The 27,650-nt window shown below is 40.3% G+C and overlaps 1 protein-coding gene across 2 annotated transcripts in view; it reads left to right on the forward strand.

The window, feature by feature from the left end:
• Positions 1 to 27,010, forward strand: part of SLC30A7 (solute carrier family 30 member 7) — a 56,068-nt gene extending 29,058 nt beyond the window's left edge. For both annotated transcript variants that reach the window (XM_065409152.1, XM_065409153.1), the window contains exons 7-11: positions 565 to 615; positions 3,171 to 3,306; positions 20,596 to 20,686; positions 21,808 to 21,957; positions 26,541 to 27,010. In XM_065409152.1, the coding sequence (XP_065265224.1) occupies positions 565 to 615; positions 3,171 to 3,306; positions 20,596 to 20,686; positions 21,808 to 21,957; positions 26,541 to 26,588 (476 nt within the window). In that variant the 3' untranslated portion in view covers positions 26,589 to 27,010. The remainder of the gene's footprint in view (positions 1 to 564; positions 616 to 3,170; positions 3,307 to 20,595; positions 20,687 to 21,807; positions 21,958 to 26,540) is intronic.
• Positions 27,011 to 27,650: the final 640 nt, after the last annotated feature.

Raw genomic sequence — 27,650 nt, forward strand, 5'->3', positions numbered from 1 at the left:
TGCTACAGGAACCATGCAGTAGCAAGGTGGCCTCCCCCTTAGCCGAGGGCAGCAGTGGCTCCTGCTCGTCGTCGTCGTCCTCCTTGCAATCCTTGCGGAGGGTCTGTGCTCCATTATCCGAACCTCATCGTTCTCCAAATTCCCTCCTTGTCCCCCAGCATGAGATACATACCTTCAGCCGCAGGTGTCTCATGCTGAGGGACAATGAAAAGGGGTTGGATACTGCGGAGATCTGGATAATGGGGTTTCGGATAAACAGGAGTATTGTGTGTGTGTGTGTGTGTGTGTGTGTGAAATATATTATATATACACACACACCCCTATGCGCGCGCACACACACACAGGCTTCCCCTTCTCTTCTTCCCCATCTTGAAATTTCAGCTTGCTCTTTACCTTCATTCTGGTACAGCAGATACTACATTTTCTAGCCAGAGTTATCACTAGTCATCATGAATAACCTTATGGTCCACTCAAAGTAGTTATCAAGTCTGTTAAGCTTCAGAAAGGAAAAGTTTAGAAGAATACATTGCATTTGGCTTAACTTGCCAATAATTGTCTCTACAGATGATCACTCTCTTGAAGGGGCTGCAGGATCCAACAGACAGATTTTAGAAGGTATGACAAGAATAACCATAGTGGGTTGTTAGTTTAAATAATAGACCCGTTTAGATGCTGGCTATAAATTCAGTGGTGTTCTTTGTTAAGGTATTAATAATGAACAGAAAGTTGTGTTAAGTGTCTGGTTTATTTTCTTCAGAAATTCAATGTGAAAAGTTTATACAAGTGACCTAATTTCTGTATTTCAAGTGCCTATCTCCTATGGCAATACATGCTCTAGAAAGTAATGAAATAGTAAGTAATATCATACTGGAACACATTTGAAAAGCTTTGACCAATATCTCAGATTTTAAAGGGTTGAGGACTGCGGTACTTAACTTCACCTTTCAGGAAAGTGAGACTATGCTGAGTGAATAACCATCTTGTCTAGTTAAAACAAAACCCCCAGTAACTTAGCTCATTCTGGACACCTGGATCAATTCTTTTCTTATAATGTAATATTGGGAATAGGGATTGGGGCTGGTAGAGAACATCTCTATACCCATATCCCCATGGGCATCTTGCAGTCTTAGCATCTGTGCAGGAAGGTGTTGTGTTCTTCCGTCTCCAAATAAATGGAAGGGTGAGGGGGGAAATTAGGAGCCACTGGGCAGGCTAGGTAGGGGCTGACAACAAAGCTGCCCTAGTACTTTGCGCTCTCCGGCTTTCTGTGAGCTATGCTGCAGCAGCTTCTGGGTTCTCTCTACTGTCCATTACATGGTTTTGTCTGCTGCTGGGCAGGAACCACAGTCATCTCTTTACCTCTACCCCTCCTCTCAGAATGAAGGACTTGAGTGATCCCTAGTAATTGAGGGGATTTGGGGAAGACTGCTAAGGTTACCTCCTGGCAGCTGCTACAGTCTGTTCAGGGAGAGTAGAAGGAAACTCAGTGGCTGTGCAGCTTCACTGTCTGTGGGCCCCTCTCTGCAGCCCCACTGCCTTTGGCCCCATTTACCTAGTTTTCCACTTATGCTCTATCACCCTAAGAAAATGATGCTTTTACTCTTCCCCAAGGTCTGCCAGATCCCTATGGAGGGCATGCACAAAGGCTCTCTGATATCTGCCACCATCCTCGGTCTTGTCTGGTTCCAAAGGGGACGTTTGGTTGCATGTGGGCAGCTTAAACAAGAATAATAAGAGAAATAATTACTTTAAAATTGGTTATTTAATCACCATTGGCCTGACCAACCCCACTAAAGCCAGCATGTGACGTGTAACTTTATTTCCTTGCGTTGTACTTGACATAAAGCAATGTATACTTGTGGTGTCTCTTATCGGATACTTTTGTGGCTCGGGGTTATCCTATAGTTGTCAGATATATCACGTGCACGACAATAGTCTTATCTGATCTCTTCCACCATACGTATTACTTTAAATTTCTCTCTCTCCCCACAGGCACATTAAAGTGTTTGTGAATGGCTGTCTTTCAGAAGCAAATGTATAACAAGAATTTAAAAACAATTCTTTAAGGCAAATTTCTGGCCTGCTGGTCTTAACATAGAATATTAATTAGTAGAATGAAATGTGAGTTTAACAAGACTGTTTATTCAAGGTTTTCTTACCTGTTTTATCTTAATGAATAAAACTTAGCGATACTGGATGATTATTTAAAATATTTTACATACCTCGGAAGGTATGTAAAATATACATCTTCCTGCTTGTTATGCAAACAATGCATCGTGAAATGAACACTAATGCAATTATCATACCTTTCTTATTTTGGCAGAAAAATTTTAATTGAAACTCCCAGTAAAGATATTGAAGTTGCTGTGTGTTTTGTGTTTATTTCCTTATGCAAACAATTTAAAAACTAGCTTGAGTTAATTTTAATTCTGTTGAAAATGTTTTTCTTAATCAAATACAAATATTTTTATTTTTTTAATCTGGCTAGATATTTATAGGTTTGTGGGTGAAATACTTCAAGCTGTGAACAATTACTTATTTTAACAGCAGTTGATGATCTGTGACTGTACCAATAATTGCCAGCAGAGAGCTCCACAGGCTTATCTTTGGCTAGCTACAAAGAGTTGTCTCTCACTGTTTTAATCTAAAGCTATATTTTCCCACATAAAATCATAACTTATTAATGCAAGAAATATTTTTAATTTGTATTGACAGTGAATATGTAACTTGTAAAATACAAATATCTCACAGAGCTCCTGCTGGCAAAACTTTTTTTTAAATCTCTTCTAGTAGAAATGTTGCTTGTGGAACACCGGGGGTAAAGATTTGACTCATCTGCTGTATTATGGCCTAGCCATTGGATGAAGGACTTCTAACTGGTTAAATCTATTCTGACATTTAGTCACCAGTTCAGTTGATGGTGGTAGTCAAGAATATTCCATAGCATGGCCACATTTAAAAAAGAGTTTCTCTGAATGCCTTAGCAACTCTTCAAGATATAGGTCCTAATCCTGTGCTGACTTAGAGGAAGCCCTTTAAATCAACACCAAATTTGCTAGCACAGTTCATTTTGTTGTCTGATTTTAAGAGTTCTCATCAAAATGTTTCCACCAACTTTTTTAAGGGCCTTTCATTTTTAAGTGTTGATTTTTTTTAATGCTCTTTTGTAGGTGTATTTTTACACATTGTCGCAGACACTCTTGGAAGTGTTGGTGTAATCATATCAGCTATACTGATGCAGAACTATGGTCTAATGATAGCAGATCCTATCTGTTCAATGCTCATAGCTCTACTTATAGGAATAAGGTAAGTGTTGATACAAATGACTAAATAGTAAAACATTCAGTGACCTCTGTTATGTTGTTTGTAATCACAAGCCTAAAAACGGGGGTAGGTCTGTTTTAAAAACAAAATTACAATGTTGATTCTTGACAGTGTTGACTCTTTTGCTCTAAAAATAAACAGTTTCCTCTCTTTGCTGTTTCTTTCCATTCTTTGTACCTGTTCTGGTTTTTCTTGCTTGAATCATCTTGATCTTTTTCAGCAATCGCCACCTGCATATCTTTGTTTTATTGTCCTAGCACTACAAATATTTTCTTCTGATCCATGTTGTAAAACACTTCTCTCCATTTGTGTAGTACACGCTAATATAAGCTGATGTACTGTACTAGTAAATGGAGCAGAATAGTTCAGTGTAGTGGGGTCCAGCTTGCTGGTACAAGATGTGGCCTGATCCTTGCTGAATTAAACTTCCACACTCATCAGAGAATGTTGCTTGATCCTTTGTATTTATATTCTGAGGCTTTGTGGATACGCTCTTAAATAGCACATGCTGGGTCATTTAAAAAGTGGTTCCCATGTTGAGGCATGCAGTCGTAGAAGATGGTGAAGTGCCATATATTTCCCCATTATTGCTGTTTACTGAAATTATTGTAAATAGAAGTTCATTGAAACCAGAGTTTTCAGTGACACTCTTCTGGTAATTTCTTCAATGATGGTAGAGGGTAGAGTATTTCAGCTTCAGACAACTACTATAACAGAGCATTGCTACTGTTTAACAGGCAGGTATTATCCAGTATTTGAATGGCTGCAGCTGTACTTGGGTACTATTACCATATATGGTAATACATGGCAGTATTTGGAGGCAGTCTGATGTGACTCTCCTTTGCTATCTTCTAGAATTACGGATAGTATGTTTTAAGCATTAACTCTTCAGGGATGCCTAGAACAATTTATAATAGTAAATTTTAATAAACTGTTATATTTTGACTGCATTTATTAATACCCGTGCAATACACAGGCATTATAACAGTATACTTATTATTTTCTCCTTTTATCAACACTAGCTAAATTATTGGATATGTTTAACTAAGCAATTGTACAAATGAAACTGCTAAAATATAATATAACTAAGAAAATTCAAGGTGACCAATAGAAAAAAGATATAGCTAAAGTGGTAGCTTAGTGGAATGCTGTGATTTTTATAGATTAGTATTCTGTGTTTTTAGGGTACAATCCTGTGGAGGCTAATGCATGGGCTTAACTTTTGTGCAAGGTGCTAAGCAAAGCAAAAAACATCATTTAAGTGGAGTGGGAATGAGGGGACAATAAATAACATTGTTCGGACATTGGAAGATGTTTGCTGCTACTTTAGTAGAGGTTATATCACTTTATGTTGTGGACATAAGAATAGCGTATCATATTTAGATAAGAGAATTTCCAGACTGTTGTAGCATGTGATGAAAGGGCTAGAGATCTGTTCAAGGTGACATAATGCTTAGACATTAAAAAATGGAGCAGTTGGCAGGGTTATGTTGGTCTTCATCAGAGGCTCCTTTAAATATTACTTTGCTTGCCCAGGATACTGCGTAAATTCTCCCAGGATCATTCTGGGGTCTTTGCACTGCCCAGGTTGGCCACTAATCGGCCATGTCCTTGGTATAAAGCAGCTTGTGTTTCAGTCTTAGCCTGCCTAGCCTGCTGCAGCAGGGGCAGATTAAATATCTTTTCATATAATGATAAATCCGAAGTTGGAAACAGAGCCGCTGGTGCTTTTGCTGGGGACCTGGTCAGTGAGATGTGTGATGTTCTTTTCCTGAATTAATCTGTAAGGCCATTCGCTTCTCCTCAAGACTCACTTCTGCAATCATGACTACAAGAAATCAGCCATTCAATGATGGCTAGGTTGTGTGCAGTAAAGAATAACGGATCTGATTTATTTTTTTTATGGGAGAAATGTCAGCTTTACTTTCTCCTTTCTATGTAACTGCATAATCTTTTGTTTCATTTTGTTTCACATGTTTGCATCTGGTTTCAAATGACTTTAAGCTCTTTTGGGGCAGGGTTAAGATTTCATGACTTTTACTAAAAAAAAATAACCATGACAGACAGGTCACAGGCAATAAACAAAAATTCACGGGAGCCCATGACTTTTACTAAAAATAACCAGGGGACTGGGTTAGGTAGGGCAGGAGTAATGACAGCTGGAGTCCCATGGTGTGTGTGTGTGTGTGTGTGGGGAGGGACATGCCGAGCTGCTGCCATGTGGGGGGGCAGCCCCGGCTCCCAGCAGCCGCAGCCACAGTGGGGGTGCTCAGCCCCTGCTCCAGAGCTGGCCGCAGCTGCGGGACAGGGGCACGCAGTCCCAGTTCCAACGCCAGCCACAGGCGCACAATGCCAGCTGCAGCCAGGGGTAGGGGGCACAGCCACAGCTCCTGCCCCTGTCACAGGGTGGGGGTGTAGAGTTCCACCTCTGGCCCTGGCTTCAGCCACTGACAGCTGAAGCCAAAGAAGGTCTGGTAAAGTCATGGAATCCATGACTAAATCATAACCTTAACCACGTCTAACTAGGTGTTCAGCATCTAGTACGGGGTGGCCAAACTGTGGCTCGCAAGCCACATGTGGCTCTTTTACCATTAAAGTGTGGCTTGCAAGCCCCCTATTCTCCACCTACCAGACTGGGGGGTTGGGTGGGTGGAGGGAGGGAGCTCAGGATCTCTGCCTTGCAGTGGGGTGGTGAGGTAGGGTCTTCTGTCCAGCGGGGAGGAGGGTCTCAGGGCTTTAGCCCTGCAGGGTGCACTAGCCGGGGCTCAGGGCTTTGGCAGGTGTGCCCTGACTCTCAAACTTCTCAAGATTGTCGTATGTGGCTTGGAGGGTCAGTAAGTTTGGCCACCTCTGATCTAGTACGGTGTGTTATGTCTCCACTATGGACACTATACTGGCATACCTATTCTGGTATAGCCCTATAGCGTAGGCCTGGCCTATACCTAAAATTTAAATCAACCTAGCTACATTGCTCAGGGGTGTGAAAAATTCATGGCCCCGAGTGACATAGTTAAGATGACCTACCCCCAGGTGTAGATGCACCTAAGTTGACAGAAGAATTCTTCAGTTAACCTAGCTACCACTTCTCAAAGAGGTGGTTTAACTACAGCAATGGGGGGTGGAGGGGACACACCTTCCATTGCTGCATCTATGCTACTGGCACTGCAGCATCATTGTAGCATCTGCAGCATAGACATAGTCATGGACACAGCATATGCTGACAGATGGTTATATAGGAACACCATCTCCCTGAACGGAGTTAGCTATAGCGACAGAAGCCCTCTTCTATTGACGTAACCCCCAGTGTAGGTTCAGCTGTGTTAGCATAGCTACATCAGTCAGGGGGTGAGAAGACCACATCTTTCACCAGTGTAGGTATGCCGACATGAACTCCAGCGTAGACACAGCTGTATTGACAGAAGAGGGCTAGCTCTCTTCAGGCAAGTGGTGAGGAAAAACACTGGTTAGTGGAGGCTGTGTCTAAGCTACAGGGCTATGCAGACATAGTTATGCTGGTATAGTCAGTTGTGTAGACATACTGTAGGTAGGTGGATGCAGCTTGTTGGCCTAACTGGGCTAGACAGAGACATCAGAGCAAAGAGAAGAAAAAAGAAGCTGGCCAATTAAATATTTAAATGAAAAGTTTTAAAGGACAAGATGGAAATCAGCTACATTATTTGCGTTGCCACCAAAAAGTGTTCTAGCCTGTGTGTATGTATGCAACGTGTGCCACTTGGCTCTTCAAAGCTTGAGAAATAGCAGCCTTTCAGTCCTTTCAAACATTTCAAAACCCTGTCAGCAAACAAACAGCTGGGGCTTTCCATAGCTAGCAGCATTACTGCCCTCGGGTTAATAGCTGGTTGATCCTCTCCATTGCTGGTGAGCAGACATCTGCAGCCTATATCAGTGGTGCTGGTATTGGACCCAGCCCACATAGGTAACAACACATCATTTGATCCCATGTCGATCTTCTGCTGAGTCCACAGGACTGTTTTTAACTCTATTTTTTGACCTCTCCCCCCTTGCTCTCTGACCAGTTGGGTGGGTTGCCACTATGAACATTTTTTATACAGCCTCAGAAAACCTGCTGAGCATGGCTTGTGGCTACAACATCCTGTACTGTTAATTTCTGGGTCTTTCTAACTGAATTACGCCTGCCCTGCTCTCTACGCATGCATGGAGACAGAGTAACTAGCTAAGATCAATGTCTCTTCCCCTGCTTCTCTCCCCCTCCGCTAGAGAAACAGTGTCAAATGCTGCAGTGTAAAGTGTATGGGTTACATGAGCAGTGTGAAAACATTTCTGTTCCAGTTAAGAAGAACTGGATGAGAGTGCTTGTGTTACTGCTGGTTAGTTTAGATCACCTTTGGGTCATTTAAGGGTCACAGTTTTAATAGTGTGAGCCAATAACTGCATCTACTTATCTTTACTCCAGTTGGAATTCTACCTTTACCTATCCTTGCTAGTCTCAATGAGTAAATTAGTTTAAAAACAAAAAAAACCCCAAAAAACTAATTTAGTGTATCATTTAGTATCATTGTATTATGAGTAAGGCACTTTGTTTTCTGTATTTACTGATATTTCTCCAAAAAAATCCTGGGTTTTTAAAAAGCTGGTGTTCAGGTTTTAGTGACTTTCAAACAGGCCCCTCCCCCTCAAACTTCATTTTTTGGGGGGACCTCTTTGTGGAGAAAGCAAATGGGACTGAAGCAGAGCAGAAGGCTGCACCCAGTGAGTACTAGCTCCTGGCCCTTCAAAGTGGCAGGGGAACCGGATGGCTCCATCCTGAAGGGCCAGGGTAGGAAGTGCTCTTTCCAGTGGGGATGGGTTCATACTCGTGGGGTGCACCCCTCCTGGCCCTTCAGTGTGGCTCTATCCGCTTTCTTTGAGCAGCAGGGAGTGAGAGGGACAGGGAGCAAGACCCCGGCAGCCGAGACCACCTAACCACTATGTTGTGAATGCCGAGCAGCCCTCTCCTCCACCCACTGCCCTTCTATTTTGGTCTTTACTTATTTTCACCAATTTTTTTTTTTTTTTTTTTTAATTTTAGAATGAACTGACAAATTCCAAGGAAATGGGGGGGAGGGGGAATGCCTTAATTATGAGGCACAACCTATATTTGAGCCCTGAATGGTCTGGCCCCCGTCTCTGTGCTCATATGCAAATTACCATTTTAAGACTAAACACTTGAAATGGGATTTGTAAATCAGATGACAACGCAGCACATGCAGCAATAACATATTAAACTGATTTGCTACATGAGATATGATCCTGAAATCCCCTTCATCGTGTAACCCAAACTTAGATTCCCACTGTCCATGATAGTGGGAATAAACTACTTTTTTCAGCATTACAAATTTAAAATCTTTTGGATGTGTATGCACATAAGGTATGTTTTGGTGGGCAAAAGGGGCGTTGTGTTTCAATCATGTTAGCTCAGTCAAGCAAGTTAGCCTAATACTGTTGAAAAGCCCCTATAAAATGTATGTTTTTGCTACTATATTAACAGACCATGTTGTAGCTTATTGGGGAGCCCTTGATCAAACCTAGCTTGCAACGTGACTTCAGATGTGTTAGCATGCATATTTATTGAGGTTTTTCCATCAGCTTTAGCTAATCCAATTGAAAAATACACTCTTTTTGCCCCTCAAGACAGAGCCATTGAGACCACAAAACTTGTTGCTTGACCATATAAAACTTTTTATAACTGTTTTGATGCAGTGTTATAGATGACCACACAATTTATGTTGGATGTTAGATTGGAAGAACAAGAAAATTGGGAAACATAAGAACTCCTTTTTAAAAAAGTGGTTCCCCAAATCATTTTATTTTGAAGCACAGTTGATATCAAATTGCACTGTCATGTTGCTTTGGCTTGATGCCAGTGTAATGCTATGAACATCTGAGCAATATAATGGAGCTTTATTGTGTAACAACCTGACAGCTTCCACATTATGGCAATATATTGCGCTGCACATTTTCATGTGGTTTTAAAGTAATGTATAAAAGTGCTTACTCTAGAAGGACATTCAAAATAGAGGAATAACAAAGCTTCTAATAACAAGTAGAGTTTAAACTAAAAAGTTTGCACAGGAATACACAGTTTGCAGAGGGTGGAAGTGTCAGAAAAAGGTGTGAATTGTAAAGTGAAGAGTTTGCCTATCTTGTGCACTTTCACTGTTAAAACACTGGTTTTGATTTCCTGTCTTTGTATTAACTGCTTTGAGTGATGTTGAAAAAAGTGATAGCAATGTGGTGCTCTTTAAGAATATATAGTGAGGGGCTTTGAGTAGGGAAATGTCTTTTTATAGTATGCTGCTTTTTAGCAGGGAACTGCTCAAGAATCAAAGTGAAAGCTAAGTCAGATGTGAAAAAGGAACGGTCAAACCTTGTAAAGAACCTACAACATAATAAATGATGATTATCACATTTTGATTCTTCATGGCAATCAGTTTTAGTTAATGTTTTTTCTTTTCTTTCATTCTTATGTCTGTAGGGTGAGAGTTAATCGCATATATACAGTTGAAGTGAAACTGTTTTAGGGATGGGGTTAGAAGTTGCATCTGTTGCTGGAATATTTGGTCTTTGTTTGCTGTTTTCGCTTATGTAAATTGTTTATTTATATCTTACCCGCCCTACCACTTAGTGCAGTTATGTTCGCCCAAACCCAGAAAGGAGTCTAGACGTACTGTACGATACCCATTCATTCTGAAAATGAGGACAGCCTGTTCCTATGAAGAGAATGGCAGATGTGCTAATCTGTTCAGACAATATAGCAGTGGGTTAATTTAAACAAATTGTAGGCGGAAAAGAAACAGTATGCTCAAAGACGCTACCCTTTTCAAACAAGATGTTAATCTCCCTGCTACTGGTTGATGCATTTCCTCTGTGCATGAGCAACTGATTTGGATTAAATGTCCACTTCAGTTTAGAATTTTCACTTAATGTTAGGGAATCCTGGTAGGGTGACCAGATGTCCCGATAAAATCAGGACTGTCCCGATATTTAGGCGTTTGTCCCGCGTCCCGACCGATGTTTGGTCGGGATGCAATTTGTCCCAATATTTCGCAGCACTCCGCTTTTTTTTTCTCTCTCATTGATGTAGCTTTTGGAGCAAATCTCTTGTTCCCTTTCTATTAATGACCTACATACCTCTGCTCTGCTCACAGCTTTCCAGAATGGTGCAGTGAAAGATTCAAGAAAATCATGAGCTGCAGTGAAATTTAAGCTTGTCTTCATTGCAGAGTTAACTAGCGTTCGATAACTTGAGTGTTGCTCCTAATTTGAGTCATACGCACAAGCTCTTAATTCAAGTGTGGTAGTGCTCACAACTCGAGTTGGTTGGTTATAGTGTGAGGCAGCTGCCAACACAATCACTCTGTGCAGGTAGGATGTATTTCTGTGTAGTTGCTCTCACTTGAGATAGGCTAACTCGAGGGGTTAATTTTATTGTAGAAGTAAGCACAGTTGTCTACCTTAAAGACCAAGCCTAAGATTCTTCACCCCCAAAAAGGTGTGTGTTGACTGCAAAATCACTAATAACTAATCACGTTAGTTACCTCACTGTAGAATTAGTTATCTCACTTTAGAATCCTAGTGGAGTTGAAATGCTGGTAATTTTTATCCCATGTAGCTAGGAGAGGTCCCCCACAAGTGTGTGTGTGTGTAGGGGGGGAGTAATGTTGACCTCCCCTAACTACATAAGGATAAAAACTACCAGTGTCTTGTCTCCACTAGGATTTTTCTGTGAGATAACTAATGCTAGTTTTTATTTTGCATTTTGTGGGAGTGAAGACATAGCCCAACTTTCAGTGTTGCTCTGAAACATGGAGAAGCAGAGGCTTGGGGGAAGAAGGTGGAAGGAGGGAGACTTCTTTCACTCTTGCTGTTCAGCTGTTGGCTGCAGGGATAAAATTGACCACCCTGTACATTTCATTGTACTACTCTTATTTGTCAACAAAAGTTGCCCACTCTCCATTGATGATTTTTTTTGGTGCCTTGCCAAAGGGGGGGTGCATTCTCAGTCAGGAAGTTGTCTACATTCTGCAGTTTTTCTCAATCCTCTGCTTCACAGAAGACCAGTTTTGAGTAAAGATGCTGTAAGTAGCTGATCTGATTTGACATCAGGAACCACTTCTCATCCTTAGGAATTCCTGATCATAGTGGGGACCTCATGACACAGCTTTGGGAATGTTCTAAAACTCATTAGAATACTGAAATACAGATTCTCCCTAAACTGTTTTTGTGCATGTATTACCTGATTGCATAGATTCCAGTACACATTTTTTTAAAATAGTTTAACATGGTTTAGCTCCTTTCATGTGAGTGGCCAAACTGTTCGAAGCCAATTTCATGGGGGTTGTGGAGATAATATTAAACTTTAATATGAAAAACATAGCTCATTCTGTAAGGTGGACAGATCCATATCCATCTTATTCTTGGGCCACTCTGATCTTTTGCCTATCTCATGAGATTTGCCAAGTTGTCAAACGGTGTTGTCAAAACTGTTGTACTCCCTCTCTCATGTAGTTAATGATTGTATAATATCGAGGTAGGTCTGGGAGCTTAGAGCACACTTATTGTGCTGCCAAGATAGTGGGTTTCCCTCAAAAGAGAGTGAGATGTTTGAATCTGAATTGTCTGCTCACTAATTGTCTGCTGGCGGATCCAAGGGACCATGCAGTGATCTTTGCAGTACATGCTGCTCATGAACTGAGGGTTAATTCTGCTGATCTTACTATTTAATGGAATATAAAGATTTAACTTTTTTCTGCTCCCCCACCCCCGACAGCATCTGTTCACAAGATTAAACAGAAAATGTCTAGATTAAAATGGTCTTGTTTTTAAATGTGTAGCAAGTACCCTAACTATAATGTTCAAGCTTGAGAACGAGTTCAGAATCTCTTAAGTTTCCTGGTATTCAAACTATCTTCTGGTTTTCTTGCATGGGTCCACTTAAATTTAATGAGTTTCAGAAGCCACAAATTATTGTGCAGGTCCTTAACTACCGTACTTTAAATATGGAAATATAAAAACTGGTATTTTGTAGTCTCAGGCAACAAATATTCCAAAATGTTGAAGCAATTTTAATACTAAACAGTGTGGTCAAGCAGCTGTATAGAATTAATCATCAAAAGAAAAATATGACAATAGCATAAAGGAAGAGGACTCATAGAAACCACTTTTGAAGCTACAGTGATTACAGCAAGATACCATATACTAAATACGATACTGGGAAAGCACATGGACTGCATATTAAGCAGTCAAAGAAATGAGGTATTTAATTGCAGTGACTAAATGGGTACAAACATTTAATTTACCAGAGAAGTTCTTTCCAGTGGATTACACTTTCATTTTTTTCCCCTCATCCCTCCACCCACTCTTTTTTTTAGGTAAGAACTGAAACTACTTGGTCATGAAATGGTACAAATGAGCTATCAAAGAAGAAGTAGTAATATAAGAAGTAGTATAAATGTAGATTTATGAAACCCCATTTAAATTGAAGGTTACATATACGAGAGAGACAGGGTGGGTGAGATCTTTTATTGGACTAGCTTCTGTTGGTGAAAGAGAGGAGCTTTTGAGCTTCACAGAGCTGCTCTTCAGGTTTGGAAAAAGGTAACCAATTTACATATATAACTGAACAGTTACTACAATGGAAAAATTTAATCACATTGTTTAACTATATGATTAAAATCAAGAAAAAAATTACCAAATTTCTTATTTTATTAAACCCAAGATTATGTTTAGTATGGAGTTTTGAGCAGATGGCCCTAAATGCTGCTTGCAAGACCTGCTTTCACTAACGTTCAGAAAGAAAATTCTGAAGCAAGTGTCCTAAACCAGCATATTTGCAGTACTATTTGTTATGGGCCACAGTTGTTAAATTGCATCCATTGCCTTGATAAACATAGGATCTGACACTTGGATTTTATTGTTTCTACTGCAGTAGCATATTACTTCTGCTAACTTGAGTTAAAAACTCATTTTTCTTAGTGAAGACCAGGCAAAAGAGCTTGATAGCCCCCAACTACTCAGCCATCGGGGTGGCCAGCCAGCAAATGGTATAGCTGTACTGGAGCTACCCTGAATTGTGTAAAAAAGATGAGCAGGGGGTTACATTGATTAAGCTAATTGAGATTGGCCCATTTAAAAGTACAGGGGAAACCTTCATCAGCTCAGAGCAAACTCCAGCTTGATCTTGTCTATACTTAAGGGTCGGAACTGTGGCAGCTGTACAGTGACTGAGTTTCCAGCCTGAGTAAGCTTTTTCAGTACAAAGCCAAAACCTGCCCCACAAAAGGAATCTAAGATGAATGGATATTAACGGTGCTGTAAAATAAGTGGAATAAGCACAAGAAGGAAAAACGTATTCCCAAATTTAATTAACTTAATTGTGATACCTGGCTATATAAGTAAAACTCATCATCTAGTTATCAACCGTCTTTTTCAAAACTTTAAAAGTAAAAAATTACAGAAATATTTGTGCAGTTGTAAGTTTGTTGATTCTGCAAATGAAGAGGGTTAGCTGCAGGAAGGAAATGATTTTGAAATCTGAATTTAGATTTTTAAGACCAGGGTTTATGTGAAGAAAGGGCCAGAGTTGGTCCCTGAAACTCAGCAGGGATTGTTTGCCTCCAGCAGACTGTCACAGGTTTCATTTAGTATTTAAATTGCTGACAGTCTTAATCTAACTTCCTGTTTATGGTGTAAATACAGTGTCTGGTTATGCAGTGTTCTGCATATATTTTTTTTCATTCTTGCTATCCAAGGCTGTCTACTCTAGAAAACTCACTTCTTTTCCAAGAATTGGTGCAGCTGCACCAGCATTGACAATGCCATAAACAGTAATGCAGCCTGAGCTCAGGTGTTTTTTAGAAATGTGTGATGAAACTCTGCAAATAATTAAATCAATATTTGACAGTGAAGCAGGAAACTAGCTCACTGTTTAATCTGGCGACTCTTTGGTACATTTGGATTATTGACCAAATCTCATTAGCCGCAAACGTTGTTTTGATCTGGTAAATACAATCTCATACGTTGTTTTCTGTTTGATCCTTTTAACACCTTTCACTTCCTCTGTATCTGAGAGTGTGATGTGCTTCACTGCTTGCTTCTTCTGTACTATCTACACACATTTGGACATTTATGGAACTGTTCTTTTCAGGCAGCAGGTTCAGGCCCTATCTCTCACTTAGTTAGTGCTGCTTTACAGCTCCCTTACACTATCAAGTAGTGTGACGTGGTTGCCTCAACTCTTTCTATTCCCAGACACAGTCACTATGGAAATTGCATCTTCTGTTAGTTGCATAGTTTGCAGAGTGTGCTTATGAAGAATGCTTAAGACTACGCTGTGGGTTGTTCCCCAGGAGGCTTCCATGCTGTTTGCTTTCCTTCTCAGTCTGTAGCCATCAAGAACTAAAAATAGCAAAGGGAAGTTCCAGTGCATGAGCTACCTCACGAGAAAAAAGCCCAAGAATTTCAAGCCCCACCATGACTAATTATAAAAACTGTGGAAAATATCAAAACATTAGTGATGTTTGGCCAAACTCTACTTTTAACCCTCCTAGTATTATCTATCCTCATTCCTGATGGGTTGGCCCTGGAAGTAATTGTACTCACACAAGCATAAAGTCAACATGTTCCCAATGCTTTCCAGTATCTACAGATGTGAAAGGGAAAAATGTGGTTTCTTACAAGGCTTAGCCTTTCTGTAGCTGGATTTTTTTTCTTTGAAAAATTATTGTCCCTAAACTCTGCATTCTCTCACTTTTAGAGGCTGACTAATACTGGTGTCTCACGGAACCACACATACGGTGGTGCTCTCACATGGCTCGTGGAACCCCTTCAGTGTGTTAACCCTCCTCGAGGGTTACTCCCCCTTACTGGGGTAAGCCACTTGGCTTCACCACGCTCCTGGGACCGCACCTCTGAGCCTTCAGTCCACCTGCCTCATTCTGTGAGCTCCCCTCAGTGAGTCCACTCAAATTGGATCTCCGGGGGAGACTTGCACCCAAAGGAAGCAATGGAACCCTGACCTCTTTAGACTAGAGTGACTCTGAGAGAGTGATGTAAAACAGAAGGATTTGTTAAATGACTGGAATACAGCGTAGGGAGCCCTTAGGTTAGCATGGAGAACAGGAAACAGCCAAGTCCCTCTGGGTCTGACTGGAGCCCAGGGCGCGCTCTCTCAGCTCCCAGTCCTGAAGCATCCCTGCTTCCAGCAGACCATGGCCCACACGTAGCTACCCCCCTTTGGCCCCTCCTTAGTCTTTTGTTCCTCTTCCCAGGCTAAACATGCTTACCTGGTCTCCTCCTGACTTGCTCTTTGTTCTCCAGCTGGCCCCACCGTCTGGCTTCCTGCAGAGGGCCAGGGTTGTCAGTTACTTGGTAGCAAATCACCAGGCAATTGTCAGGACCCAGGACCTATCTGGACCTCTGGATTCTTCTGCAAATAAAACACCTTTTCCCCTTCCCCTAGTTAATCTTGCAGTACATTGGGGAAAGGGAGGCATGCAAAATATGCATACAAAATATTGTGGGGAAAAATCCCACTTTGAAAGTTCTGATTTGGCAGAAAGCCAATTGTGACATTTACCTGAAATAATAGCTGTCCCTTTCTGCTGTAAAGATGACTTTCACAATGCAACTTTCTGCACTACAGATATGTCTTGAGTCAGGGAACCCAATCTCAACATAAGGTTTGTCTACATGGCACCATGGTCCGGACTAAAGGGTTGTGAACTGTAGAGCATCCTTACATATTGCACTCTTTAAATTCCCTATGTAATCCCTGCTGGATCGAACTAAAAGGTATCTAGCTCACCTTGATGTAGTCCCATTTCCAACAGTATTATGTTAGTGCGAACAGGATAATTTTTAGTTCATGCCAGCAGGATCTATGTGGGGCAGTTAAAGCACAACACAGTAGGACACACTGACTGCAGTGCAGTGTAGATGAGCTTATATTGTCCCTGGTCTGTTTCAACACGGTTCCATAACTAAGCTATATTCTTAGCCTAAGTTCAGTGACCATGCTAAAGGGACATGGAGAGAAAGGGATTAGCTTGATTACAGAACATTTTTAAGCTCCATTGTACACTACAAACTGAAACAACATAGTAACCAGGTTCCTTGACATGGCTGTATTGGTAGTGTGGTTGGGCTTTTAATAAATGCAGTGCTGCTTTGCAGAAAATTCTGTCTAGGTAGGCAGCAGGCAAAGGTGTGAAATGTATTGTTGCCTAAAACTCTCTAGTTACTTGTCTGTTTCAAAGCCTTGTTAGAACAATTTCACAAATACAAGTAATGAAAATGTAAGTCTCCTCACAGGGGTGAGATTCTGTCTTTAAACTCTTCTTCCAGTTTCTTTTCTGGGATGGCTTTTTGCTTTTCAGTAAGGCTTTCCCGTCACACCGCATGTGCTGGGAAGATAGTGGGATCATCGTTTTCCCATTCGTCCTTTGTAATCTCTTAATTTCTCAGTCACTTACTTGTGTAAGAGTTGAGGTTGGGCAGATGGTTCCGTTTGTGTTAAGTGTTGCTACAGCTAGATTTATTATCTGTCAAGGGGAGGCTTCACACACTATCTCTGAAGGAACTCAAATGTGAAATTGCAGAACTACTAACTGTAGTCTGTAACCTATCATTTAAATCAGCTTCTGTACCAAATTACTGGAGGATAGCTAATGTGATTCCAATTTTTAAAAAGGGCTCCAGAGGTGATCCCAGCAATTACAGGCCTGTAAGCCTGACTTCAGTACTGGGCAAACTGGTTGAAACTATACTAAAGAACAATATAGATGAACATAATTTGTTGAGGAAGAGTCAACATGGTTTTAGTAAAGGGAAATCATGCCTCACCAATCTACTAGAATTCTTTGAGGGGGTCAACAAGCATGTGGACCAAGGGGATCCAGTGGATATAGTGTACTTAGATTTTCAGAAAGCCTTTGACAAGGTCCCTCACCAAAGGCTCTTACGCAAAGTAAGCTGCCACAGGATAAGAGGGAAGGTGCTCTCATGGATTGGTAACTGGTTAAAAGATAGGAAACAAAGGGTAGGTATAAATGGTCAGTTTTCAGAATGGAGAGAGGTAAATAGTGGTGTCCCCCAGGGGTCTGTTCAACATATTCATAAATGATCTAGAAAAAGGTCGCAAAATTTGCAGATAATACAAAATTACTAAAGATAGTTAAGACCAAGACAGACTGCAAAGAGCTACAAAAGGATCTCTCAAAACTGGGTGACTGGGCAACAAAATGGCAGATGACATTTAATGTTGGTAAATGCAAAGTAATGAACATTGGAAAGCATAATCCCAACTATACATATAAAATGATGGGGTCTAAATTAGCTGCTACCACTCAAGAAAGAGATCTTGGAGTCATTGTGGATAGTTCTCTGAAAACATCCACTCAATGTGCAACGGTAGTCAAAAAAGCAAACAGAATGCTGGAAATAATTAAGAAAGGGATAGATAATAGGACAGAAAATATCATGTTGCCTCTATATAAATCCATGGTATGCCCACATCTTGAATACTGTGTGCAGATGTGGTTGCCCCATCTCAAAAAAGATGTATTGGAATTGGAAAAGGTTCGGAAAAGGGAAACAATTATTAGGGGTATGGAACAGCTTCCGTATGAGGAGAGACTAATAAGACTGGGACTTTTCAGCTTGGAAAAGAGATGGCTAAGGGGAGATATGATTGAGGTCTAGAAGATCATGACTGGTGTACAGAAAGTAGATAAGGAAGTGTTGTTTACTACTTCTCATAACACACGAACTAGGGGTCATCAAATGAAATTAATAGGCAGCAGGTTTAAAACAAAAGGAAGTATTTCTTCACACAGTGCACAGTCAACCTGTGGAACTCCTTGCCAGAGGATGTTGTGAAGGCCAAGACCATAACCGGGTTCAAAAAAGAACTAGATAAATTTATGGAGGATAGGTCCATCAATGGCTATTAGCCAGGATGGGCAGGAATGGCGTCCCTAGCCTCTGTTTACCAGAAGCTGGGAATGAGCGACAGGGGATGGATCACTTGATGATTGCCTGTTCTGTTCATTCCCTCTGGGGCACCTGGCACTGACCACTGTCGGAAGACAGGGTACTAGGCTAGATGGACCTTTGGTCTGACCCAGTAGGGCCATTCTTATGTTCTCATAATTACAAACCTTTAGAAATGTCCAATCTCTCAAGTCCTGTCTACGTTGGGCTCCCAGCAGAGTTAAGCAACTGTGGTTTAAAGATGGCTTCTGCTAAATTGCTTTCTAGCAGGATGTTTCCTTCGTCCAGTGTGCACCATGTTTAAACATTGGTTTGATCCAGCCATACTGATTGGCCAAACCCAACCTTAGAATGGACTAATTTGCACCAAATGACAAGAATTTTCAGACTCTCAAGGGGGTAGATACACCCAGTCCTTCTACAGACACTTCACCTCCACTCCCAATTTCAAATGACACAAGTTAAATACTATTTTATGCTATCAATAGAGTTATATTTTTACCAGGAAGTCCTAAATATTTCCAGCAACGTTCAGTTTCATATGTTGTTTTGCTGAGCGGTATTGCCTCCTCTCTGGCTGAGGAAGACATTTTTGTTTAAATAGGAAGACAAGCTAGTAGGCCCTCTAGCCCTCCTCTATGAAAGAATGTGCAGTCCTGGTCCCTGTGGTTTATCAAAAGCTTTTGGTGTCGGAGCCTTATGTTAAAATACTGACAAGCATGTCACTGTGAAATGTAGAGTTCTCAATAAGCTGGTATTCAAGTTGTATTCCTATTCTGCGTAGTACTGTAAAAGGTCACATAGCAAGAAGTAAATTTATGAATTATAATTCAGGTCAACTTCAAATCCATTCTGGGATGCCTGTTCTCACTTGAAAAGTGATGTTTGTGACACACACAGTATAGGGGTCCATTATCAGGAACAGCTTATTTCCTGCACTTTTATAGGTCAAACTGTCTGAAAGATGTGACACATCACTGTTTAAACTTACCACAGACTAACAAATTAGCAATGGCAAAAACCCATGAGATCATCTTGTCCATCTCCTGTGCCAATACAGAATTTTCTCTACAGTGTGTCTCTAGTGCTTCATTTGGCTTTAAATGAGGCTTCCACAATTTCTTTTGGCAAATGGTCTAATTGATCTCACTTTTACAAAATCTTTCCTGATTCATTCTAAATTCCCTCTGATTACATTCATCCCATCACTCCTCTGATTTGACACTGGGAAACAATAAATTTATTCCAATTATTGTACTGGTGTTGGAATCTGGCTTCCAGTTTCAGACATTGCTGATCCTACTGCCAGAGGATGTCAGGTGGTTTACAAATGCAGTCTGTTTTAAATGTAAGCTGAAATATATATACATTGTACAAAACTCAAAGCACATTTCATCCTGTGAAATTTCATTATACTACACTAAGCCAAAAGGGTGTAGTAGTTTTAAGATAGTGTCCAGAGTACTTTTATTCTTGGCGTATGCAGTAAGCTGATGTATTTTAAGAGCATGTGAACTTATTGCATTAGCTCCTGAGGAATGAATTTGTAAAACTTGTTCAATGTGTAAACGCTTTCTGTCCTACCTGGCACAACGCTCCTTCTTTGCTCCTTGCACAAGAGTAGACAGCCAGGAAGAAACCTCGAATTGCTTCCAAATGTTCACTGCTTGGGCTTGGATGAGGCCCCCACATTTTGTTAACATCCAGAATTTGCTAAGCTGGCTGTTCTTGACAAATCATTTTGTTCTGGCTGGACTGGTTCATGCTAATTTTGTTTTATGATGTCATCCCCTACCCCCATCTTAGTTCATAAGAAAAATATGTCTCAAGCCAGAGACCAAAGCAAGAATGGTTTAACTTTTCTTGCACATTTTTATGGCTATTATAATTGCTGTTGAAATTGATGATGGTTCTAAACTATACTTTACCATATGATTTTTCTTCCATATGTTTTAGAACATAGTTTCAAGATTCCATCCAAATCCTACAAAATGAAACTGTTACTCTTTCTTGACTATCTCTATAGAAAATGCCTGAGTGACAAAGATTCATGCTTTGTATTACTGTGATGATGTCAACCCTTTTGACATTTGTAACATTTTTTTTCACTGTGGCGAATCTGTAATAATGCTTTTTCCTCAGTGTATTGCCTCATATTTCCTGACTGATTTTACTCATTCTGTCAAAGTGGTAATATTGCTGTTGTATTCTGCATCCTTTGACGATGTGGCTGTAATTAACTGTTTTATTTCTTTCTAGTGTTGTTCCACTTTTAAGAGAGTCCATTGGAATCTTAATGCAGCGAACGCCACCTTCCCTGGAAAGTGCCCTGCCTCAGTGCTATCAGAGGGTGAGCTGTTCCAGTTCAGGACATTTTTGCATAAGACTTAACTATTAAATGAATAAGCAACATACGTTTGGACTTCTAGGGGGTGTTTTGGAATGTTTTCCTAACAGTAAATCCACAGAGGATTCCTTAAATCTATCCTAAACATATACAAATGAATGAACACTTATCTGGAAATGGTCAAAAGCATAACAAAAACAATGGATTTGACCATCTGAAGTCCCAAATTCTACATATTCTGTAGTCCCAACCAAAACTTTATATTTTGAAATGATTTGCTGTTTCACAGTATACACTTTTGGCTTGGAATAGATCTCAAAACCATTTTTTTAATGTATCGTGTCACAAAGTGGTGTAAGCCTAATGTGCATATTAGAGAGCAGTATATAGAAATTTCACAGGAAGGCCAGTTGGATCATTGTCTGTAGAATTTGCTTGTTCTCCAGTTCTGAACTGATGTTCAGCAGCCATTGCTAAAGATCCTTTTTCTATTCAAAGGAATATTTTTCTCTCCCCCTCTGGAGCAGTTACCTTAACCTTTCGTAAGAAGTGTTGAGGCATATTAAAAACATTGGAAGTAAATACAAAAGGAAGGTCATAGTTTGCATTTGGCATTGTGTCCCTGATACCTATACAGTACTGAATGTGTTGCATACATTTCATGTCTCTTATGGAATGCTAGCAGGATGCATGTACCAAAGAAATGTCCCTGTTTCCCCCCCCAGTGGTTTATGGGGTTGCTGCGTAGCACTAAACATCTCACAAAAAGAATTCCTGGTTGAGATGAGAAGTGGGTGCATCTTACACACCCTGAAATAACTGTACATGTGTGGGATGGGAGTGAAGAACACCAGGTTCCAGTGAAGGGAATGTGTAATACAACTGTAGCCTAGTGCAGCAGTTGTGTGGATATGTAATAGAACTGTTCTCAGCCTTTCCACTTAACTCTCTCCTTCTCAGACCTATGAAGACAAAAGTACTAACTAATTTAGATGAAACCTCACTAAATGCTCTTATGAAGATGAGAGTATTGCCTGACATTTTTATTAGCTATTTGCTAGTCTGTAGTAATGTATTTTTTTTTCCAGAAATCATTTTTGAAATGTCTGTCATCGGTATTTTAGGTTCAGCAGTTGCAAGGAGTTTACAGTTTACATGATCCACACTTCTGGACCCTTTGTAGTGATGTTTACATAGGGACCTTGAAACTATTTGTAGCTCCTGATGCTGACGCCAAGTGGATTCTAAGCCAAACTCACAATATTTTTACTCAGGTATGTCTGCCTGCTTACAGTAGCATGCTTGGATACCATGGTGATGTGTGTGATAGAGAAAACATGGATGTAAATATAAAAATAGAGCAACAAAATGTTTATAAAAGTAACAGCTCTGTGTTCTGTCTTTAACACCAAACACTGTTGTTGTTTAACTTATGATTAACTCCAGCTACCAGAAGCAGGATGGTTAAACTGAAACCTGTTTGATATATGTGGCCCATTCCTCTTCATCAGTCTCTTTACTGCCTCTTAAAGGGAGACATGACATCAGAATGCTGTAGTCTTAGAGGTGCATTGAAGCCTTATGTTGACGTACCAGGGACCAAGAAAACCGATGAGGCTTTCAAGATAAGATGTCTGACCACAGAGACTAACCCTACTTCTGCATCCACTGTGATGCCTCTGTATTGGCATTCACTTCTGTTGCTCTGAGAAGCCACATTTTCTGCATGCTTTGTTGCCTTTAGCAACTTCCAGGCAGTGGTGGCCACTAAAGTCAACATTTACCAACCATTACCACATGCTGGTTTGAGATCATTGCATTTCCTCTTTTCTTAGACTAAGAAATAACTTCTGTATCTTAAGCTGTATGGTAAAAGTGGTTCCAGCTGAGGTTAGACTACAAAATCAATAGAGACCACACGGGCACTTCATTAGAAATTGATATTGTCTGGTTAAAGGAAGAGAAATCAACAACCAAAGCCAGTTTTTCTATCACTAACTGATGCATTAAAAGGAAAGGCAATGAGATTCAGTTGGCTGTCTTATAGCTAAGATCTGAAGTCCGTAACAAATGATGCCACAATTTAAAAAAAAAAATTAATGGTATCTGCTGCATTTACTCTTAACAAACTACATTTCACCTTGTTATATCCAACCTGTAAGGCACAAGACATCTTACCTTGACCAGGATCTGACACTCAAATGTTACAAGGTGCTGTATACCATTGTTCTCAAAATGGTAAATATCTGGGCAGTTGAAATAATATACAGCTCCAATGTTTCCCCTTCCCTGATTTCACTCTAATGAACTAGAAAGTTTTCTCCAGACAAAAAGAGATCTTTTGCATGTTGTTTCATGAATAAAAACTAAGATACTTATCCCTCTCTGTTCTGTAGCTTCCAAAGAATCCAGGCTTGTACCCTGTTTTTGACTCTTGGAAGTGAACAGGTACATAGAGATGCAGTTTCTGGATAGACTTCCCATGTATCACTGTCAGACTAAGAGCCATCCTATGTTTGGTCCGTTGGAAGGATGCCTTCCTTAAGATACCTGTGCCTCACCAATACAGGAAATTCTTAGATTGTAGAATTGTAGATGATGAGTAGCATCAGTTCAGCTCTGAATTGGCCTCTGCCTGTACATATTCCCCAGAGTTAACTCTGTTCTAGAATTCATCAAATTTGAGTAGCATTGTTTGAAAAGTTCAGATAGGAACTTACATGTACTTCTTTGTCTCCACACTGTTTTACTTAAGAGTGCACAGTGCATCTGCATTAAATGGAGGCTTTAATTCCAAAAGTTGACCCTATGCAAGACTGAGGTGATGCAGACAGGAAGATGGGAATGCTTCCAAGAACTTGCTTTCTCTGTACATCTCTCACAGTGAAGGGCATCTGCGCTCAGATTTTTGATTCACCAATTTGCACTTATATGCCTAACTAGTCATGGTAGCAGAAAACGCAATCCTGATGTGAAGCTCAGTGCAAAACTCATTTATTTGGCTTAAGCTTTTCTGCAAAAAAAGTTGTGCAGGGAACACACGTGCACCTTTGAAAACAAAGCTGTAAACTAGCCAAGTTACTTCTGTTACAAGGCGTGAAGAAAGTAAGGAATTGTTGTAATGTCTAGTCTTAAATCCTTGCGATGCACTCAGAAGCACCGTGATAGTGGGGAGAGGGAGAGAGCAGCATATAAATACCTCGGTAAATAGTAAGGGATGAAACCTTTTATACATGGGCTTCAAACTTAATTTACCTTTCAGTTGTTGCATACTTTTTCTTGCCCTGTTTTCTAACTATTGGAGGTTTAATAAAATATTGTCAGATTATTACAAAAGTGGTGATATTCAATATGTGACACAACATTACATGATAATGAACTGATGATCCCATAAACCTAGGATTAACTTCAATGAGATCAGCAACAGAGAGAGACAAGATGATGAAGGGAGTTTTATTCGAGCCCAAATATTTATAATGTCAGCGAGGAAAACAGGAATTGCCTGGGTCAGTTAAAAAGGTGTTTGTAGAAATGTTCTTTTCAGAATGTGCTCCGGTGGGAAAGTGTTAACTCTGTCCTTATATCTGGTCCTGGATACCACATTGGCAGCAGCCTCATTTATGGTGCAACAAATTGTTTTTACATCTGGTGATGTTTTCGATTACCAGACTAGACAAAGCTCCTGGGTCCTTGGGAATTCTTTCTATGAGCTACAATAAATCCCAACTAGGACCTCTTCCTTTGAATTCTGTTTCTAATGCATACAGCATATCTAGTCCCTTGGGCCTGACTACACATGAAGCAGATGCACTGCCTGAATAACTTTGTCATCTGTAAATTTTGCTACCTCATTACTCTACTTTCCAGGTCACTTAATTTGTCTTTTTATTATGGGGCCCATAATAAAATGTCTGAATCTGCTCAATAATATTTAATTTTACTATCTGGTTATGTTCAGGTTTTTACCTTCTATTACTTGGTGCTGCAGACACTTTCTGTAGTGCATGTATTTAGGCAACACATTGGTACCTCTATCGGCACTGCCTCCATTTTTAGTGAAAAGATGCTTTTGAAGTCTTTGCTGCACTGAACCAACTTAAAGAATCCTGAACCAGGTGAACTTGAGGAGCCAGTAAAAATAAATGCTTATTGATATTAGTTCCTTGCTTTCTAGCTTGTATGTTGGAACATAGAGGTTGTGCACTGATTTCAAGACGACCTCCTAGAATCACGCTTATAAATAAATCTGTCCTGTCTGAGAAGTTCCGGCATATATTAATCTAGTTCAGTAAATAACTAGGAGGCCGCAGGCGCGTTTTGTACAACAAAACAGCTAATGGGTTGGACAGTTCAGTGTGAAGATGGCTTACATATGTGGGAGGGCTGATTCTTGGGAAGGCTAGCTTGGCTTTGGGGGCAGTCTGTTTGGATGGACAGACTTGTAATTATTTTGTCATCTCAAATCTCTTGAATCTCCAGTGAGAAAGATTATTTTGCTAGCAAGACGTCAACTATTCTATATGTTCATTCTAGGGGTTGGTATCAAATGGACTTAGGAGAAAGGATACATCTTCCTTCCCTTTTGATATGTGGGAGTAGGTGAAGGTACAGTTGGAGCAAGCATATTTTGAGCAGTAGTGGAGATCATAGTTCTTAAAGTTGTAATTTGGCAGGTTAGTCAAAGTGACCTCGGACGTTCAGTATTCATTATTGCTGAAACAAAGTCCACTGCACTTCAGGGACCCAGACAAGTTATGTTTTCTCGAGTGTGGTTCTGTTCCTAAAGACTCAAGTCAAGTGATTCCAGAGTATGGCACATCTGTGACTGAGGGCTTGTCTGAGTCATACCAGTATAAGGTAAGGTATCCATTTCAACTGCTATAACACTCTCTGTGTGGAAATTCTTATTCCAGAGTAAATATGGCTTTTTCTGGTTTAGTTTATGCCACTTTGGAAGTAGTTTAAGCTAAACAGCAAAAAGCTACTCTTGTACACACAGTGACTAGAACAGTTTAACTATACTAGTATAACTTCCTATGTAGACAAGTCCTGAGAGGCAGATGTGGATGTTTTGATTATTTGCATGGAAGCTTAGAATTTTTTGTGTAGATCTTGAGCTCACTAAAAGTTGTCTTCCACTACCGTAGTCATCTAAGCGCCTAGTTGACATTAATCTGATTCTCAGCAATGTGTTCTCAGTCAGACTATTTTTATTATCTTTCTCCTGAAGATGATTCTGCATAATGAACTACGTGCACCACTTTTGCAGCTAGCAGCCTGACTTTAAGGGTTAATAGTCTCTTAAATAATTTACTCATAATTTTATATACAATGATGGCAGAACTAAGGGCATTCCCTAAATTTAATCTCTTGAGATTTTTGAGCAGAGGGGTGATTTGCAATTTATGTGCCCATAGAGTATTACCAAAAGTTATTTTGGTGTTTCACATAAATACACCATTGCCATGCCTGTCTTCTCTACAAATCCCTATTATGCTGAAGGACAGTTTCATAGCTCAAACTGTCACATCCTTATGCTTTGCTTCACTTGAACTGGCATCTGTTCTAAGGGTTAAAAACACACATTAGACTTCTTAAAAATTTGTCACGTGATCTTTAGATTGTGGTTGACGAACTTGTGCTTTAAGATGAGCTTTTTTTTAAACATTGTAGAAGTCCTACACATCTTTAACTCATGCACTAAGTTTAGTAGAATCATTACTATAGAACAAGCTATCAAGTAGATTTGTTTGTTCACCAAATAAAAATGTGTAAGTATAATAGCATTTGGAACTGGGATACAGTTGTGTGGGTCATGATTGTTCAGTTTTCTAATTCTCCCTCTTTTTTGTTACAGGCAGGAGTCAGACAGCTTTATGTACAGATTGACTTTGCAGCCATGTAGTGAACATCATAAATTGAGTTCTTTGGACCAAAGTTTTCTGGTACTGTAATGGTATAAAACATTGTACTCTTCAAGACAGAGCCACCGCCACCCCAGTTAACCAAGACCAAATAGACTGCTGCCTTTTGGCTACTTCTAGAGTTCATGTTTAAGGAGTAAAAACTGAAAGGATATGTCCTGGACTTCTGGTCTTGTCTTTTGTGGCCCCCAAACTTTATTCATTTTTTTTTTTTTTTACTTACTACAATTGTTCCAACAGGAAACTAAGATTGTGGGACTGCAATTCCTGTCATGTCTTTAATGAAGGGCTTGTCCAAACAAAAATTAGTTCATAGCAAGCTGGGGAGTGAATCTACTCTGCGCTAGCCTGCTGCAGACTAACTGCCCATGTAGGGCCGGCTCCAGCATTTCTGCCGCCCCAAGCGCAAAAAAAAAAAAAAAAAAAAAAAAAGCCGCGATCGGCGGCGGCAGTTCAGCGGCAGGTCCTTCGCTCCTAGAGGGAGTGAGGGACTTGCCGCAGGTGCCGCCCCTCTCCCTTGGCCGCCCCAAGCACCTGCTTGTTAAGCTGGTGCCTGGAGCCGGCCCTGTGCCCATGTGGCCCCTGTCTTTATGTATTAACGGTTTGTTAGTGCACTTTGATCTAGTCCTGTTCTAAAGAGGACTAGATCTAAGCATATGTCAGCAGGGTCCACATCGACAGTTAGTCTTTAGCAGGCTAGCACTGAGTAGATTCACACCCCAGCTTGCCGCAAACTAAATGTTCACATAAACAAGCCTGAAAGCTGCTCATTCCCACAAAACCAGTGTTATCAAAAATTGGAGAGCGGTCTTGTACATAATGTCACAATGGGTGGCATTCTTCATTATGATCGTATGTTTGTAAAATTGTTTGTACTTTGCAAACTTAATGAACCAAACCATATTGGGTTTTCAAAGTGCCTTTATATCAGAAAAAGTATTTGCCAGCATCGACATGGAACATGAAGGGTTTTTATTACTTTTATGGCTACAGCTTGTTCACAATCTTATTCTTGCTAGTGATGTATGTGACTGTGTACTTGC

Source organism: Emys orbicularis, chromosome 8, assembly GCF_028017835.1.
Source record: "Emys orbicularis isolate rEmyOrb1 chromosome 8, rEmyOrb1.hap1, whole genome shotgun sequence".
Lineage (NCBI taxonomy): Eukaryota > Metazoa > Chordata > Testudines > Emydidae > Emys > Emys orbicularis.